Consider the following 16,284-nt stretch of genomic DNA (forward strand, 5'->3'; position numbering starts at 1 on the left):
TTGGTTCAGCCAATATGGAAAGCAGTATGGAGATTCCTTGGAAAACTGGGAATGGAACTACCATTTGACTCAGCTATCCCACTCCTCAAAGGACTTAGAAACAGCATATTAAAGGGACACAGCCACATCAATGATTATAGCAGCACAATTCACAATAGCTAAACTATCGAACCCACCTAGATGCCCTTCATTAGATGAATGGATAAAGAACCTATAGTATAGACACACAATGAAATATTACTCAGCAATAAAAGAGAATAAAATCATGGCATTTGCAGGTAAATAAATTGACAGAGTTGGAGAAGATAATGCTAAATGAAGTTAGCTAATCCCCCTAAAACCAAATGCCGAATGTCTTCTCTGATATAAGGAGGCTGATTCATAGTGGGGTTGGGAGGGGGAGCATGGGAGGATTAGACAAACTCTAGATATGGCAAAGGTGTGGGAAGGGAAAAGAATAGGTATAGGGGTATAAAAAAGATGGTGGAAGGAGATGGACATCATTACCCTAAGTACAGGTATGAAGACATGAATAGTGTGGATATACTTTGTATACAAGCAGAGATATGAAAAATTGTGCTCTATATGTGTAATATGAATTGTAATGTATTCTACTGTCATATATAACAAATTAGAATGAAAAATTTAAGAGAAGGAAAAAATGCTTTACCAAATTATATCATAAGTTCAATTGCATGTTTACTATTTTCTATTTTAGATTTTTAAAGAGTAAAACCTGGCAATTAGTTTTTAGCAATATATATCATTCTATTTCATTAAATATCCAGAAAAAGTATCGTCATCATAACTAACAATATTAATAGTATATGCCTTATTTTTGTACTTAGTTACATTTAATTATTTCCAAAAGTTAAATTTTGTTATTTTGTTTATGTCTACATATTTACTGAGGGCTTGTAATATTGTTTATCATACACCTTACTGCATAAATAACTTAGAATCATAGTTTACAAATTACATTGCATTATTATTAAGTAATGAGAAATAGAATAATGAGAAACCTATTTATTGACTTGTTTTTAAGGAACATAAATGAATAAAATAATCACATTGGGATTAATAACCATAATCTCGATCACTTTTTATTTCTTATAGTTTTCATAATGTTACTCAAAACATATGTTGGTATATTTATTTGATTTGCAACACAAAGTCACATTTTCCCTGAAAGATAGTAAATATAATTTAACCTATTGGTTTTACTATGAGGACTGATAGGCTTTACTAATAAGGTTTCAGGGTGGACTTTTTAAAAAATATGTTAAATACCCTTAATATTGTACAAATTTACTCTTTAGTTTACTCATTATCAAAATGTATGTAATCCCAGCAGCTCAGGAGGCTGAGGCAGGAGGATTGAGGGTTCAAAGCCAGCTTCAGCGAAAGTGAGACACTAAGCAACTCAGTGGGACCCTGTCTCTAAAACAAAAATACAAAATAGGGCTGGAAATGTGGCTCAGTTGTTGAGTGTCCCTGAGTTCAATCCCTGGTCCCTCCCTCCACAAAAAAGTATTATATATTTATGCTGTTGAGACCCGTTAATTACTAATTATAATAATTTAATCCAGAAGGAAGAAAACTCTTTAACACCAAAGTCTTAAAGTCTTATTATCTCAGAAATAAAATATATATAAAATATAAGTTAAAAAATACAACATTTGAAAAAAGCACATTAAATTTGAAAACATTCTGTAAGGGTAGTTTGGTACCAAAAAGAAAAAAAAAAGGAAATATGAATTCAAAAAGGAAAAGCATAATGTAACCTTTCAAAATGATAAGGGAGATTATGTTTGTATGTTTTTTAAGTGAATAATGGTTTGGATATATTTAAATAAGGTTTTAACAGTTTTTTAAAAAATTTTAGTGTTCATAATATGCTGGATAGCATATCATTTGCATTTAATTACATTGATGGTGAAAAATTTACTCTGTAAAAATTATATGAGGGGACTGGAGTTGTGGCTCAGTGGTAGAGTGCTTGCCTAGCATTTGGGTTTGATCCTCAATACCACATAAATACAAATAAATAAAATTAAGGTTTTGTGTCCAACTACAACTAAAAAAAAATTAAAAATTGTATGAGGAGGACCATAACTATTTTGAAATTCTTTTAATTATTTGAGTAAAAAAAGGGAAGAACTTCTTTAGGGGATACTTATGTAAAAAAAATTTCTGCATTATGAAGTTGCTTTAGAAGCATTTTTAGAACTTGTGTTTTTTCATAGCTACTTAATGTAAAGAAAATAAAATCAGAATTTTTTTTCCAGTGAAAATTGTGTTTTGATTTTTTTTCCCTATTATTTTTTTTCTTCTGGTTTCTGAAGCCTTAAACGAGTAGGGGAATATGGTCCCAACATTTTCTTCTGGCTCTGAATGAATTCTTCTTTGAAACAGAGAAGAAGATAGAGAAGATGGATATATAGTCATTCATTTATTTGTTTAATTATTCATTCAACAAGTATTTTTGAGTGCCTTCTACATGACAGGCATTCTTCTAAATGATGAGCTTATACTGGTGATCTAGATGAATATGGACAATTTGTTAACAGACTAAGAATGGAAAAGTTAGCTGGGTATGGTGGCACATCCTATAATCCCAGAGGCTTGGGAAGCTGAGACAGAAGGATCCCAAGTTCAAAGCCAGCCTTAGCAACTTAGGAGGCCCTAAGCAACTCAGCAAGACCCTGTCTAAATAAAATATAGTAAAAGGTTTGGGGATGTGGCTCAGTGGTTAAGTGCCCCTGGATTCAATCCCTAGTACCCCCCCAAAAAAAAGGAAAAGTTAGATTTCTGTTGTTCACTGTGGTAGCCACTAGTTAAATGTAGCCATTTAAGTTGAAATTAGTTAAAATTAAGCAAAATTGAAGTGTGTCAGTCCTATTAGCTGCTTCAAATACTCTGTTGCCACATGTCACTAGTGGCTACCATAGTAGATAGTACAAACATAGAATACTTCTACCATCATAGAAAGTTTCATTGGGTAGCACTGAGATAGACTAATAATTGAGGAATTATAGCACAGTATAAATGCTGTGATAGGGAAGTACAGATTGTTGTGGTATAACAGAAAATAACAAGCCTGTGGAAATTAAGGAAAGCTTTCTAAATGAAGTATCATTAATGGCAAATCCTGAAAAGATGTGTAAAAATTGTATAGAGAAGGGAAACTGCAAGTGTATTTCAGAAATAGCCAGCACAAAAGCCTGGCAGTGAAAAGAAGTTTTGTATTAGATATTCTAAGAGTTAAGGTGTGGCAAGAGATGAGACAGGAGATTGAGGAAGAAACCAGATCATATAGGACCTTATATAACATATTCAGAAGTTTAGGCTTGATGGCTAATATCTCTTTATTTCCTTCCTTCCTTCTTTTTTTTTTTTTTCTGGTTGCATTAGAGTATTCCATTCTTGCCCTTGAACATGCTAGGCAAATTCTCTACAACTAAGTTACACCTCCAGTCTTTTTAGATTTTATTTTGAGACAGGAGCTCACTAAGTTGCTCAGGCTGGCCTTGAATTTGTGATCCTCTGGCATCAGCCTCACGAGTAGCTGGGATTCAAATGTCACCCAACACAACCAGCTTGACAGCTAATCTCTAGTTTCTCTTATTAACTTCCAGATTGTCTTGGCATTCAAAAATATATAAAGCTTAAGTGATAAGTTGGGAAAGTGTCAAATGTTTGCACTTTATTCGTCGTGATATTTAAGATACCAAATAAAGTTGCTGTCTTTGAACTAAAATGACAAAAACCCTTTCTTGACATTCAGTATGAAATCCATTCAGCATTTATTTTCCAGTTAGAAGTTTAAAATGACTCTTAGTGGGTTAATTACTCTTAGCAGTAAATGTATGTGTATGTGCACGCATGCAAGCTTGAATTTTTCTTATTCTACTGACTTTATTATTTAGGGTGATGAAGAAACATTTGAAAATTACTACCGAAAACAAAGAAAGAAACAAGCAAGACTGGTATTACAACCCCAATCAAGTATGGTAAGCATGTTAAAATTATTTATTAGCTTTGTTGGTACTTTTTATCCCCTTATCCTGCTTTAATTTCTTCAGAGCATGTGTCACTATTCATTCAACTACAAATATCTGTTGAACATTTACCTTTTGTAGTAATTGGTTTAGGTGCCAAGGATACAGCACTGAACAAAATTAAATCCCTTCTCCCATGAGTTTGCCTTCTACTAGGGAAGAAAATGAACAATATAGTAAAAGATAAAAATGAATATGTATAATGTCAGGGTGTAATAATTAGTTCCTGATCATATGAGAAACTGTGTATGTTGATTAATTGTCACACCTAAAGATGTTGGATAGACATTTAAGTTTTTTTAAAACTTCTTTTTAAAAGAACAGAGGACCTGACAGAATAGTATAATCAGGCCAAAAACTAAGTGAATGTATAACTCTTCTATATGTTGGTTGTGGTAATAGTTAATGTGACTAGTTTGTGGAAGCTCATAAGAAACTGCATATGAAAGAGAGTGAATTTTATTGTATGTAATTTGTATCTCAATACATCTGACTACAAAATAGATGAGTGAAATAAGAAAACCTAAAGGAAAGCAGAAACTCAGATAGGTTTGGTGAGGGACTGTTTTAGTCAGCTTTTATACTGCTGTGATTAAAGACCTGACAAAAACAATTTCATTGGAGGAAAAGTTTATTTGGGAGTTCATAGTTTCAGAGGTCGCAGTCCATAGACAGCCAGCTCCATTCCTCAGGGCACATGGTGAGGCAAAACATCATGGCGAAAGAGTGTGGTAGAGGGGAACAGCTCACATGATGATCAGGAAGCAGAGAGAGAGTCCACTCATCAGATATAAAATATGTACCCCAAAGGCATGCCCCCTCTGCCAGCTATACCCTACCTGCCTTCAGTTACCACTCAGTTAATCCCCATCAGGGAATTAATTCACTGATTGAGTTAAAGCTCTCATAATCCAATTATTTCACCTCTAAGCCTCCTTGTATTATCTCACACTGAGCTTTTGGATGACACCTCACATCTAGACCATAACAGGAATTGAATGTAGTTTTTATTGTAGGAGTATATATTGAAGTGGAAAGCAAAAGTTTCAGGATATGGAGTTCAGAGGGTTAAGCCCAGGGCCAAACCAATATGTTAGAATTTATATCCCTTTTAAAGCCCCATTATTAGGATGTCCTACAGATAAAACCATCTAAAATCTTCTCTATTCCTTCTTGCAAATACCATAAAGAAAATTACTTATCATTGCTGAGTGAACTGGGAGAAAAAATTCTTTTGAGGATTCATAATAAGTTTGTCACATGTGTTTGCAGCTCAAATGCATTCTTGTTGGATAGTCAAAAAAAAAAATTCAACTGAAAGTTTAGTTTAAAGTTGCTCCATGGTAACATTGCTTTCAAGTGCCTGGCAGAAGTGAATGTAGATCTTTGCACTTTCATTCCAAAATTAAAGAGTATTCAGAGTTAAAGTTTTAAGGAAAATTTAGCAGTTCACAGTCAAAAGTAATTACCAGATAAGTGAGAATCATTTACCCCTCACACATCAGACAGAACACTAATCTCTAGGGTATATAAAGAACTCAAAAAGCTAAGCACCAAAAAAGCCCAAATAACCCAGTCAATAAATGGGCCAAGGACCTGAACAGACACTTCTCAGAAGAGAATATACAGGCAATCAACAAATACATGAAAAAATGTTCATCATCTCTAGCAATTAGAAAAATTCAAATCAAAACTAAGATATCATCTCATTCCAGTCAGAATGGCAGCTATTATGAAAACAAACAACAGTAAGTGTTGGTGAGGATGTGGGGGAAAAAGTACACTCATACATTGTTGGTGGGACTGCAAATTGGTGCAGCCAATATGGAAAGCAGTATGGATATTCCTTGGAAAACTGGGAATGGAACCACCATTTGACCCAGCTATCCCTCTCTTTGGTCTATACCCTAAGGACTTAAAAATAGCATACTACAGGGACACAGCCACATCAATGTTTATAGCAGCACAATTTACAATAGCTAAATTGTGGAACCAACCTAGATGCCCTTTAGTAGAGGAATGGATAAAAAAATTGGCATATATAGACAATGGAATATTATTCAGCAATAGAAGATAATAAAATCATGGCATTTGCAGGTAAATGGATGGCGTTGGAGAAGACAATGCTAAGTGATGTTAGCCAATCCCAAAAAGCCAAATGCTGAATATTTTCTCTGATGTAAGGTGACTGACTCATGGTTGGGTAGGGAGGGGGAGCATGGGAGGAATAGACGAACTCTAGATAGGGCAGAGGGGTGGTAGGGGAAGAGAGGGAGCAGGGGGTTAGCAATGATGGTGGAATGTGATGGACATCATTATCCAAAGTACATGTGTGAAGACATAGAAAAAGAATATTGATAACAGAAAAAGGTGGTGAAAGACTTGATATTTGAGTTACAAACCTTTGAGTATAAAATAACACTATTTAATATGCTTAAAGAAATAAAAAGTAAGCTTTCTAAGAAATATAATAAGGAACAGAAACTACAAAGAATGACCAAACAGATGTGAAGAAAACAGAATATCTAGAAATTAAAGATACATTAATTGAAGTTAAAATGTTATGAATGGGTGTTAAAGGTTCATTAATCATTTCTTTGTTGATCTGAAGATATTACCTAGAAAGAATCACAGGGAAATGAAAGAAAAAAAATCAAATGAGAGACATAGAAGATACAAAGATACTAGAGTTCTAATGTGTGTGTGTAAGAAGGAAGTTTCAGAAAGAGAGTAGAACAAATGGGACAGAGGAATATTTGATGATGTATGTCTGATAATTTTTTGAAAGAGATGAGAAATGAAAATTCACAGTCAAGCCCAAAGAATCCTAAATAGATTAAAGAAAAAGAAACATATTCTCAGAAACCCTATAATGAGATTTCAGAATATCAATGTCAAAGATAAAGTAGAAGACTGAAAAACATTATCATATTATCTTGATATCACTGACATTTATTAAATACTTCATCCAAAACAGCAGAATTCGTATATGTTTCAGGTGCATATGGAAGACTCACAAGACAGATCATATTCTGGGCCATAAAACGAATATCAGCATATATAAAAGGCTTGAAATCATACAAAGTTTGTGCTCTATTCACAAGATATGATATGATTCCATGCAATAGAAAAAAAGGAATATTAACTCTTAACATCATTTAGCAATTTAAAAAATGGATCGTAGACCCAAATGTAAGAGACAAATTTATAAACTTTTAGAAAGAAAGAAAGAAAGGTAAAACCTTTGTGACCTTGGATTGGGCAGCATTTCTTTAGGTAAGATACATAAAGCATGAACGATTTAAAAAATTTGATGAATTGATATCTGGTATAGTGATGCCACCTGCTTTACTCTTCCTGCTAAGGATTGCTTTAGCTATTCTGGGTCTCTTATTTTTCCAGACGAATTTCTTGACTGCTTTTTCTGTTTGTGTGAGGAATGTCATTGGGATTTTGATCAGAATTTCATTAAATCTGTATAGTGCTTTTGGTAGTATGGTCATTTTGATAATATTAATTCTGCCTATCCAAGAGCAAGGTAGATCTTTCCATCTTCTAAGGTCTTCTTTGATTTCTCTCTTTAGGGTTCTGTAGTTTTCATTATATAGATCTTTCACCTCTTTCATTAAGTTGATTCCCAAATATTTTATATTTTTTGAGGCTATTGTAAGTGGAGTAGTTTAAAAACAGTATGGTATTGGCACCAAAACAGACTGGTAGACCAATGATACAGAATAGAAGACACAGAGACTAACCCACAAAATTATAATATCTTATATTAGACAAAGGTGCCAAAAACATGCAATGGAGAAAAGATAGCCTCTCCAACAAATGGTGCTGGGAAAAATGGAAATCCATATGCAACAAAATGAAATTAAACCCCTCTCACCATGCACAAAACTCAAATCAAAATGGATCAAGGATCTAGGGTTAAAACCAGGAATAAAACTATTAATCCTGCATCTAATAGAAGAAAAAGTAGGCCCTAATCTTCATCATCTGTGATTAGGCCCCAACTTCCTTAATAACACTCCTTTGGCACAAGAATGAAAATCAAGAATCAGTAATGGGATGGATTCAAACTAAAAAGTTTCTTCTCAGCAAAAGAAACAATCTGTGAGGTGAATAGAGAGCCTACATCTTGGAAGCAAATCTTTACCCTCACATATCAGATAGAGCACTAATCTCTAGGGTGTATAAAGAACTAAAAAAGCTAAGCACCAAAAACAAAACAAAACAAAACAAAACAACCAAATAACTCAATCAATAAATGGGCCAAGGACCTGAACAGACACTTCGAAGAAGAGAATATACAATCAATCATTGAAATACAATATATAATAAATATATGAAAAAATGTTCATCATCTCTAGCAATTAGAGAAATTCAAATCAAAACTAAGATATCATCTCACTCCAGTCAGAATGGCAGCTATTAAGAACACGAACAACAGTAAGTATTGGCGAGGATGTGGGGAAAAAGGTACACTTATACACTGCTGTTAGGACTGCATTGGTTCAACCAATATGGAAAGCAGTGTGGAGATGTCTTGGAAAATTGGGAATGGAACCATCATTTGACCCAGCTATCCCTCTCCTTGGTCTATACCCAAAGGACTTAAAAACAGCATACTACAGGACACAGGCACATCAATGTTTATAGCAGTACAATTCAAAATAGCTAAATTGTGATACCACCTAAATGCCCTTCAATAGATGAATAGATAAGAAAAAGTGTGGCATAGATACACAATGGAATATTACTCAGCAATAGAAGAGAATAAAATCATGGCATTTGCAGGTAAATGGATGGAATTAGAGAAGGTAATGCTAAGTGACGTTAGCCAATCCCCAAAAGCCAAATGCTGAATATTTTCTCTGATATAAGGAGGCTGATTCATAGTGGGGTTGGGAGGCAAAGCATGAGAGGAACTGATGAACTCTAGATAGGGCAGAGGGGTGGGAGGGGAAGGAAGGGGGAATGGTATTAGAAATGACAGTGGAATGTGATGGACATTATTATTCAAAGTACATATATGAAGACATGAATTGGTGTGAATATACTTTGTATACAACCAAAGATATGAAAAATTGTAATACATTCCCCTATCATATATAAATTAAAAAATTAATTAAAAAAATAAAACAAAACCCAATAACAGATTATTTTTAAAGAGCTATTATATAGACTGGTCTTATGATTCATATTATGTCTATTAAAATAATTTTAATATCCTCAAAAACAAAATTTGATGAATTGAATAGCAAAATTAAAAACTTCTGCTGTTCAAAGCCATTGTCAAAATACCCCAGTTAATGAATGGGCAAAAGAACTAAACAGACACTTCTCAAAAGAAGAAATACAAATGACCAATAAATATATGAAAAAATACTCAACATTCCTGTCAATCAGGGAGATGCAAATCAAAAGTATATTGTGATTCCATCTTACCCCAGTTAGAATGGCAGTCATCAAGGATACAAATAATAAACGTAGGAGAGGATGTGGGGAAAAAGGTACACTCGTACATTGTTGGTGGGAATGCAAATTACTATAACCACTTTGGAAAGTAGTATTGATATTCCTCAAAAGACTAGGAATAGTCTGAGAAGGGCAATACAGGGATACTGCCAAATCGATGTTCACAGCAGCACAATTCACAATAGCTAGACTGTGGAACCAACCCAGAGGCCCTTCAATAGATGAATGGATAAAAAAAATGTGGCATTTATACACCATGGAATATTACGCAGCACTAAAAAATGACAAAATCAGGAATTTGCAGGGAAATGGATGGCACTAGAGCAGATTATGCTTAGTGAAGCTAGCCAATCCCTAAAAAACAAATACCAAATGTCTTCTTTGATATAATGAGAGCAACTATGAACAGAGCAGGGAGGAAGAGCAGGAAGAAAAGATTAACTTTAAACAGAGACATGAGATGGGAGGGAAAGGGAGAGAAAAGGGAAATTGCATGGAAATGAAGGGAGACCCTGATTGCTATACAAAATGACATATAAGAGGTTGTGAGGGGAATGGGAAAATAAACAAGGAGAGAAATGAATTACAGTAGATGGGGTAGAGAGAGAAGATGTGAGGGAAGGGGAGGGGGGATAGTAGGGGATAGGAAAGGTAGCAGAATACAACAATTACTAATAGGGCATTATGTAAAATTGTGGATGTTTAACCGACGTGATTCTGCAATCTGCATTTGGGGTAAAATTGGGGGTTCATAACCCACTTCAATTTAATGTATGAAATATGATATGTCAAGAGCTTTGTAATGTTGTGAACAACCAATAAAAAAAAAAGGAAAAAAAAGACTAGGAATAGAACCACCATATCACCCAGCGATTTCACTATGGATATTTATCCAAAAGAACTAAAATCAGCATATTATGGTGATACAGGCCTGTCAATGTTTATAGCAGTGTAATTTACAACAGCTTAGTTATGGAATCAGCCAAGGTGTCTATCAGCAGATGAATGGATTAAGAAAATGTGGTATGTACAGAATGGAGTTTTATTCAGCCATAAAGAAAAATGAAAGAATGGCATTTGCTAGTAAACGGATAACACTAGTGAATCATGCTAAATGAATTAAGCCACACTCAGAAAGTCAAAGGTCAAATGTTTTCTCTCATCCATGGAAGTTAGAGTAAAGTAAGGGAAAAAAAGGGGCATGGGGGTTTGGAGGTAGGAATCAGATCTCAAAAAATAAAAGAGAGAAAACAGTGGTGTTACAGGAAAGAGATTGAGGGGAGGGAGGAGGGATGGGGAAAGGGAGGAAAAGAAGGAAATGCAGAATGAGTTTGAGGAAATTACAGTATGTACCTATATAAATATACCACAGTGAATTCCATCTTTATGTACATCTATAAAGCACCAATTAAGAAATAAATAAATAGGGCTGGGGTTGTGGCTCAGAGGTAGACTGCTCACCTAGCATGTGTGAGGCACTGGGTTCGATCCTCAGCACCACATGAAAATAAAGATATTGTGTCTACCTACAGCTAAAAAATAAATACTTAAAAATAAATAAGTAACAGAAGGAAGATAAGTAGAATAGAGGAGGAAGGATAAGGAGATGGAGGGAGGGTGGCGGGAGAGAGAAAGTGCTAGGGACTGAAATGAAGACAGCTAAATTCCATGTATATGTGATTATATCAAAATGAACCCCACTATTATGTGTAACTATAATGAACTTATAAAAACATTTTTTTAAAAAAGGCATTTTCAAGAAAATCAAAGGGCAAGACATTTGGAGAAATATTTGCAAAATTCATGTCTAACAAAGGGCTTATATCCAGAATATAAAAATAACTTATATAATTCAACAGTTAAAAGACAAACAAACTAGCTTTGAAAATGACAATAAAAATTTGAATAGACATTTTATCAAAGATATACATATGGTAAATAAACACATGAAAAAAATGTTCAGTATAATTTTTTGTCAGGAAAATGTAAGCTAAAACCATAGTGAATTGCTATGACATACTTACTAGGATAACTGACTTTAAAAAAATTGATAATACCAAGTGCTGATGAGGATGTAGAACAGTTAGAATTCTATTATACTGTGGTGGGTATAGAAATTACACTACCACTTTGGAAAACAGTTTGGCAATTTAAGATAATGAATTAACATAAAACCCTACATCCCCAATCCTAGATTTTTACTCAGAAGAAATGAAAATATGTTTTTATACAGTGGTTCATATGTGAATGTTTATAGTAGTTTTATTAATAAATGTCCAAACTTGAACCAACCTGAATTTCTGTGAACTAGTTGATAAATTGTGGTTAATCCACATGAGTAGATAAACAAATTGTTGCATATTCATGTAATGGAATACTTCTCAGCAATAAAAAGGAATTGATAAACATAGATAAATGGATACACTTCAAAAGCATTATTCTAAGTAAGAAAATTAGATTATGAAGTTATGTTATTTGACATTTTTGAAAAGGCAAAACTGTGGGACAGAATGGGATTAGTGGTGGTCAAAGGCTGGGAGTTGGGCAAAATAGTTCACTGCAAAAGGGTAAAAAGAAACTTATGAGCTAGAAATCTAGTTATACTTCTTGATTTTGGTAGTGATTACACAACTGTCTACATCTGTCAAAATTTAGTGAACTCTGTAGAAAAAGAGTTGGTTTATGCTATGTAAATTATATGCCAATAAACTGTACATAAAAACAAAGATAAATCAATCTTAAAATACTCAGAAGAGATTATTATCAAGTAAACAAGACAATGAAATATTATCAGTGCCGAACAAAAATAACTGTCAACCTAGGAAACAAGGTCAAAGATACATATTTTAAACAAAGAAAAGCAGAACTTAAGGAAAATTTAAAAGAAAAGGAAAAAGGAAAGTGAGACCATGTGGAAGATAGGAGATGTGAGAAGGAATGAATAGTGAAGAAAGTATAAATATGTAGATAAACCTATGTTGACGGTACAAAATTTTCAATAAGATATTATGGACTTAAGATGGAATTAAAATACAAAATAATAACATAAACATTAGAATGAGATGGGAGTTAATGAAAGTGTCTGAATTGTCTAGAAGAGCAGCAAAAATGTTTGACTAATTTTAGAGTTTGATTACTTACAGATATATAATGTGGTGTTTAGGGTAATTTCTAAAGGAATAAAAACCAAGTATATACTTTCATATAATACAAGATAAAGCCTATAATGATAAAAAAATAAAATATATGTGTGTCTTAGAGTTGTTAAACATTATAATTATAAACCTGTGTGCACTTAATAACATTGATTGGAAATATTTAAAGCACATTTGCCATAATTACAAGGAGAAGTGGAAAAATCCACAAGCATAGTAGATTTTCAGTTGTCTCAGTATCTTGAAAGCCAAGTGGACAGAGTGCCAGTAAGAATATACAGTATGCTTAAGAGGCTTGATCTAATGGAACATAGAGAACCCTATTTCAACAGTTGCACATACGTATATATACTCTTTTAGAGTACACATGGGATAATAAAAATTTTTTTAATTACATTCTGTATAGAATAAAGCAAGTATCAAGGAATATCAAACATTTGGTGTCATTGTAAACTATAGTTTCTGAGCACAGTATTTTTTAAGTTAGAAGGTATTAACAGTCTTCTCCCTGCAAAAATTGAAAAAAAAGACCCAGAAGTTTGAAAATTTCATCACTTTTATGAAATATGCAAATATATAATTTGAACAATAGAAATATGAAATATTTTCTACCAGCAAGTTTTTATCAATGACAAGTCAGGTGATCAAATGTTTTCTTTTATGCCTTTTGTTAAAATGATAAACAATGGGCAAATGTAGACTATTTTTAAGAGGTTAAACTTGTTATATGAAAAGGCACTAAAAGATTTTCTTTGGCTGGGGAAGTTACTGGGGTTTGAACTCAGGGGCACTTGACCACTGAGCCACATCCCCAGCCCTATTTTGTATTTTTGTTTAGAGACAGGGTCTCACTGAGTTGCTTAGCACCTCACTTTTGCTGAGGCTGGCTTTGAACTCAAAATCCTCCTGCCTCAACCTCTTGAGTACTGGGATTACAGGTGTATGCCACTGCATCAGGCACTAAAAGTTCTTTTTGGCAGAAGATGTAATGTTCTGATTATTGTTTGAAAAGCATTATCCTGCAGCTATATGAGAATATACCATAGGGGGTAAGGCTGGAAGCTAGGGAGACTAGGTAGGAAAATGATGTGTTAACCCAAGTAAGAGATGATGGTAGCTTCAACTTGGGTGCTGAGAGGGGGTTCTGAAATCCTATTTACTTTTAACTTATTTAATGTCTTATCTTCTTTCATTTGTAAGCATTTTTTGTTATTTACATGTGTATTTCTGGTACCTAAAAATATATGTAGCATACAGTAGGCTGTCAATAAATATTTGTTAGTGAAGTTGTAGTGATTTGGAACCTTTATATCACTGGTATTTATTGGTTTAAATTGATTTTTGTTTTTCATTTAAAGCATGAAACAGTTGATGGCTATAGAAGATATTTCACTCAAATTGTAGGGTATGTATCTAATATGGAAGTAACTATTATTAATTTTAATTATGTTAAACATAAGAAATAAACATTTTCTATTTGGGCTTTTAAAAAATTTTTTTAACACATGCTGTGTTGGTAATTACTATTCTAGGTTCTTTGTTGTGGAAGATCACATTTTACATGTGACTCAAGGATTAGTAACCAGGGCATACACTGATGAACTTTGGAACATGGCCCTCTCAAAGATAATTGCTGTCCTTAGAGCTCATTCAGTAAGTCAGACAATTTTTGTTACTAAAATTTTAATTCGGTTACTTCAAGAACTTTGGAGTTACACAATTCAAAGGAAAACTGTACTTCCATCTTTCTGCATTTTTTGGTAATTTCTTCCATTTGAAAGCAGTAATGTTAGGCCTTTATGTTTCTGGTAATATCACTCTGGATTTTGCAACTGACGGGGGCTTCCCAAGACATTTTTATTCTAGCATTATAGAAAATAAAGAATTAAGCTGGTCTCATTAGTCTCAACTGACCTCTTTATTGGATCACTGAAAAGCACCATGAAGAAAGGATTTTTAATTATCATTCCAAATTCTTTGTTTCCAAAATAAGCTCCACCATTAAAACTCAATAGAACTTGTTTTTCAATGTTTATAATTTGCAGTAGTACACTACAATTATGAATTTATGAAAAATTTTCAGTTTTAAAAAGTTGAACTCATTTGAAATAATGAACCTTTGTGTAATGAGAAGTTTTTATGGACTAAAATTGAGCAAATATTTTCCTAAGGCTTTTTGTGGAAATCATAAATATGTTAGTGTCATAAGCAAGATTGAAATTAAAAATTGGTCAGACTTTTCTTTAATAAGACAGTCTAAACTATCTTAGTTTACTAACCCTCAGTAAAATATCACCGAATTCAAATTTTATAATTTGATATTTATAATTATTTTATTATTGATTAAATAGAGATTTAAAATATCTTGAGGGAGGATTAATTATCATATATAATATTTAGATTGTAAACACACTACATTTTTATTTATCAGGAATCTAGATGCACTATCCTATGAACTGGAACTTTTTCTGACATATTAATAAAGAGTAATACTTTTTGGGGGGGCAGAGGCGGGTGTTGGAGATCAAACCCAGGACCTCACATGTACTAGGGAAGTGCTATACCACTGAATAATACATTTTATCAGATCAGTTCTAAGTATATAAAATTATGGTATGTTTCCTATTAATTCCATGACATTAAATGTTAAATTATATTATTAAATGCAATATATCACATTCAAAATCTCATTAAATGCTGTTAAAAAATAATTCCAGATATTTTAATTGTTATTCTTATGTTAAAAAATAATACATTATATATTTTTATAAGAGGGGGAATAAATGAATGAAAACTAAAAATGCATGGTCTATATTAAATCCATTGTGTCAGTTTAAAATAACTAGTTTCTTAAAATCTTAAAAGTTTTAGAAATATAAGTATTATTGTTTTGTCCAAGGTTTATATTGTGCAAATTTCAGAAAAAAATAGTTACTTTAAATAATCTCCCTAAAAATTTATACCAAGTAGAAGAAGCCCAGCTGTGGATCTGACTAATAAAGATTTTAATTTTATTCTGAAGTCTGTTAAATTAAAAGAAACTTTTTTGGGGTTCTTATTTCTTAATTTTTAATTAAATGTCTCTGTCTTTCCCCCACCCTCCCGCCCTGTGTTGTGTTTCCATCTCCACGATAACCCATCCTTGTTCCCTCAGTCTTATTGCACTGATCCTGATCTTGTTCTGGAGCTGAAGAATCTCATTGTAATTTTTGCAGATACTTTGCAGGTGAGTAATAACCTAACGTTCAATTAATGGCTGTTTTGAGCACTTAAAGACATACAAAATACAGAAAGCATGCTAATTTTTTTTATTGTGGATTAATGGTAGTAAATATATAGTAATAAATGTTTACTTATGTATTAGCATTCTCCTATTACCTCAAACTATTCATACCACTTCCTTCTAAAATAACAGAGAATTGATTGCATTTTTGTTTTTATGCTTAAACTTATGGGATTTTATGGTTAGAATTAACTTTTTTATTAAAACAGGCTAGCATTTTTGTAAGTATGAAATAGCTATATTTGCATATTGTTAGATATGCAACAAAAAGGAGTTTTTGTCAGAATGTGAATTAACTATATTA

General features: G+C 32.9%; 1 protein-coding gene across 11 annotated transcripts in view; it reads left to right on the forward strand.

The window, feature by feature from the left end:
- EXOC6 (exocyst complex component 6) overlaps positions 1-16,284 on the forward strand; it is a 223,468-nt gene that overhangs the window by 99,272 nt on the left and 107,912 nt on the right. For all 11 annotated transcript variants that reach the window (XM_081268555.1, XM_081268556.1, XM_081268552.1 and 8 more), the window contains 4 exons: positions 3,930-4,013; positions 14,056-14,102; positions 14,230-14,350; positions 15,852-15,923. In XM_081268555.1, the coding sequence (XP_081124681.1) occupies positions 3,930-4,013; positions 14,056-14,102; positions 14,230-14,350; positions 15,852-15,923 (324 nt within the window). The remainder of the gene's footprint in view (positions 1-3,929; positions 4,014-14,055; positions 14,103-14,229; positions 14,351-15,851; positions 15,924-16,284) is intronic.

This window comes from Spermophilus citellus, assembly GCF_964194105.1.
Source record: "Spermophilus citellus genome assembly, chromosome: 15".
In the NCBI taxonomy this organism is placed as follows: Eukaryota; Metazoa; Chordata; class Mammalia; order Rodentia; family Sciuridae; genus Spermophilus; species Spermophilus citellus.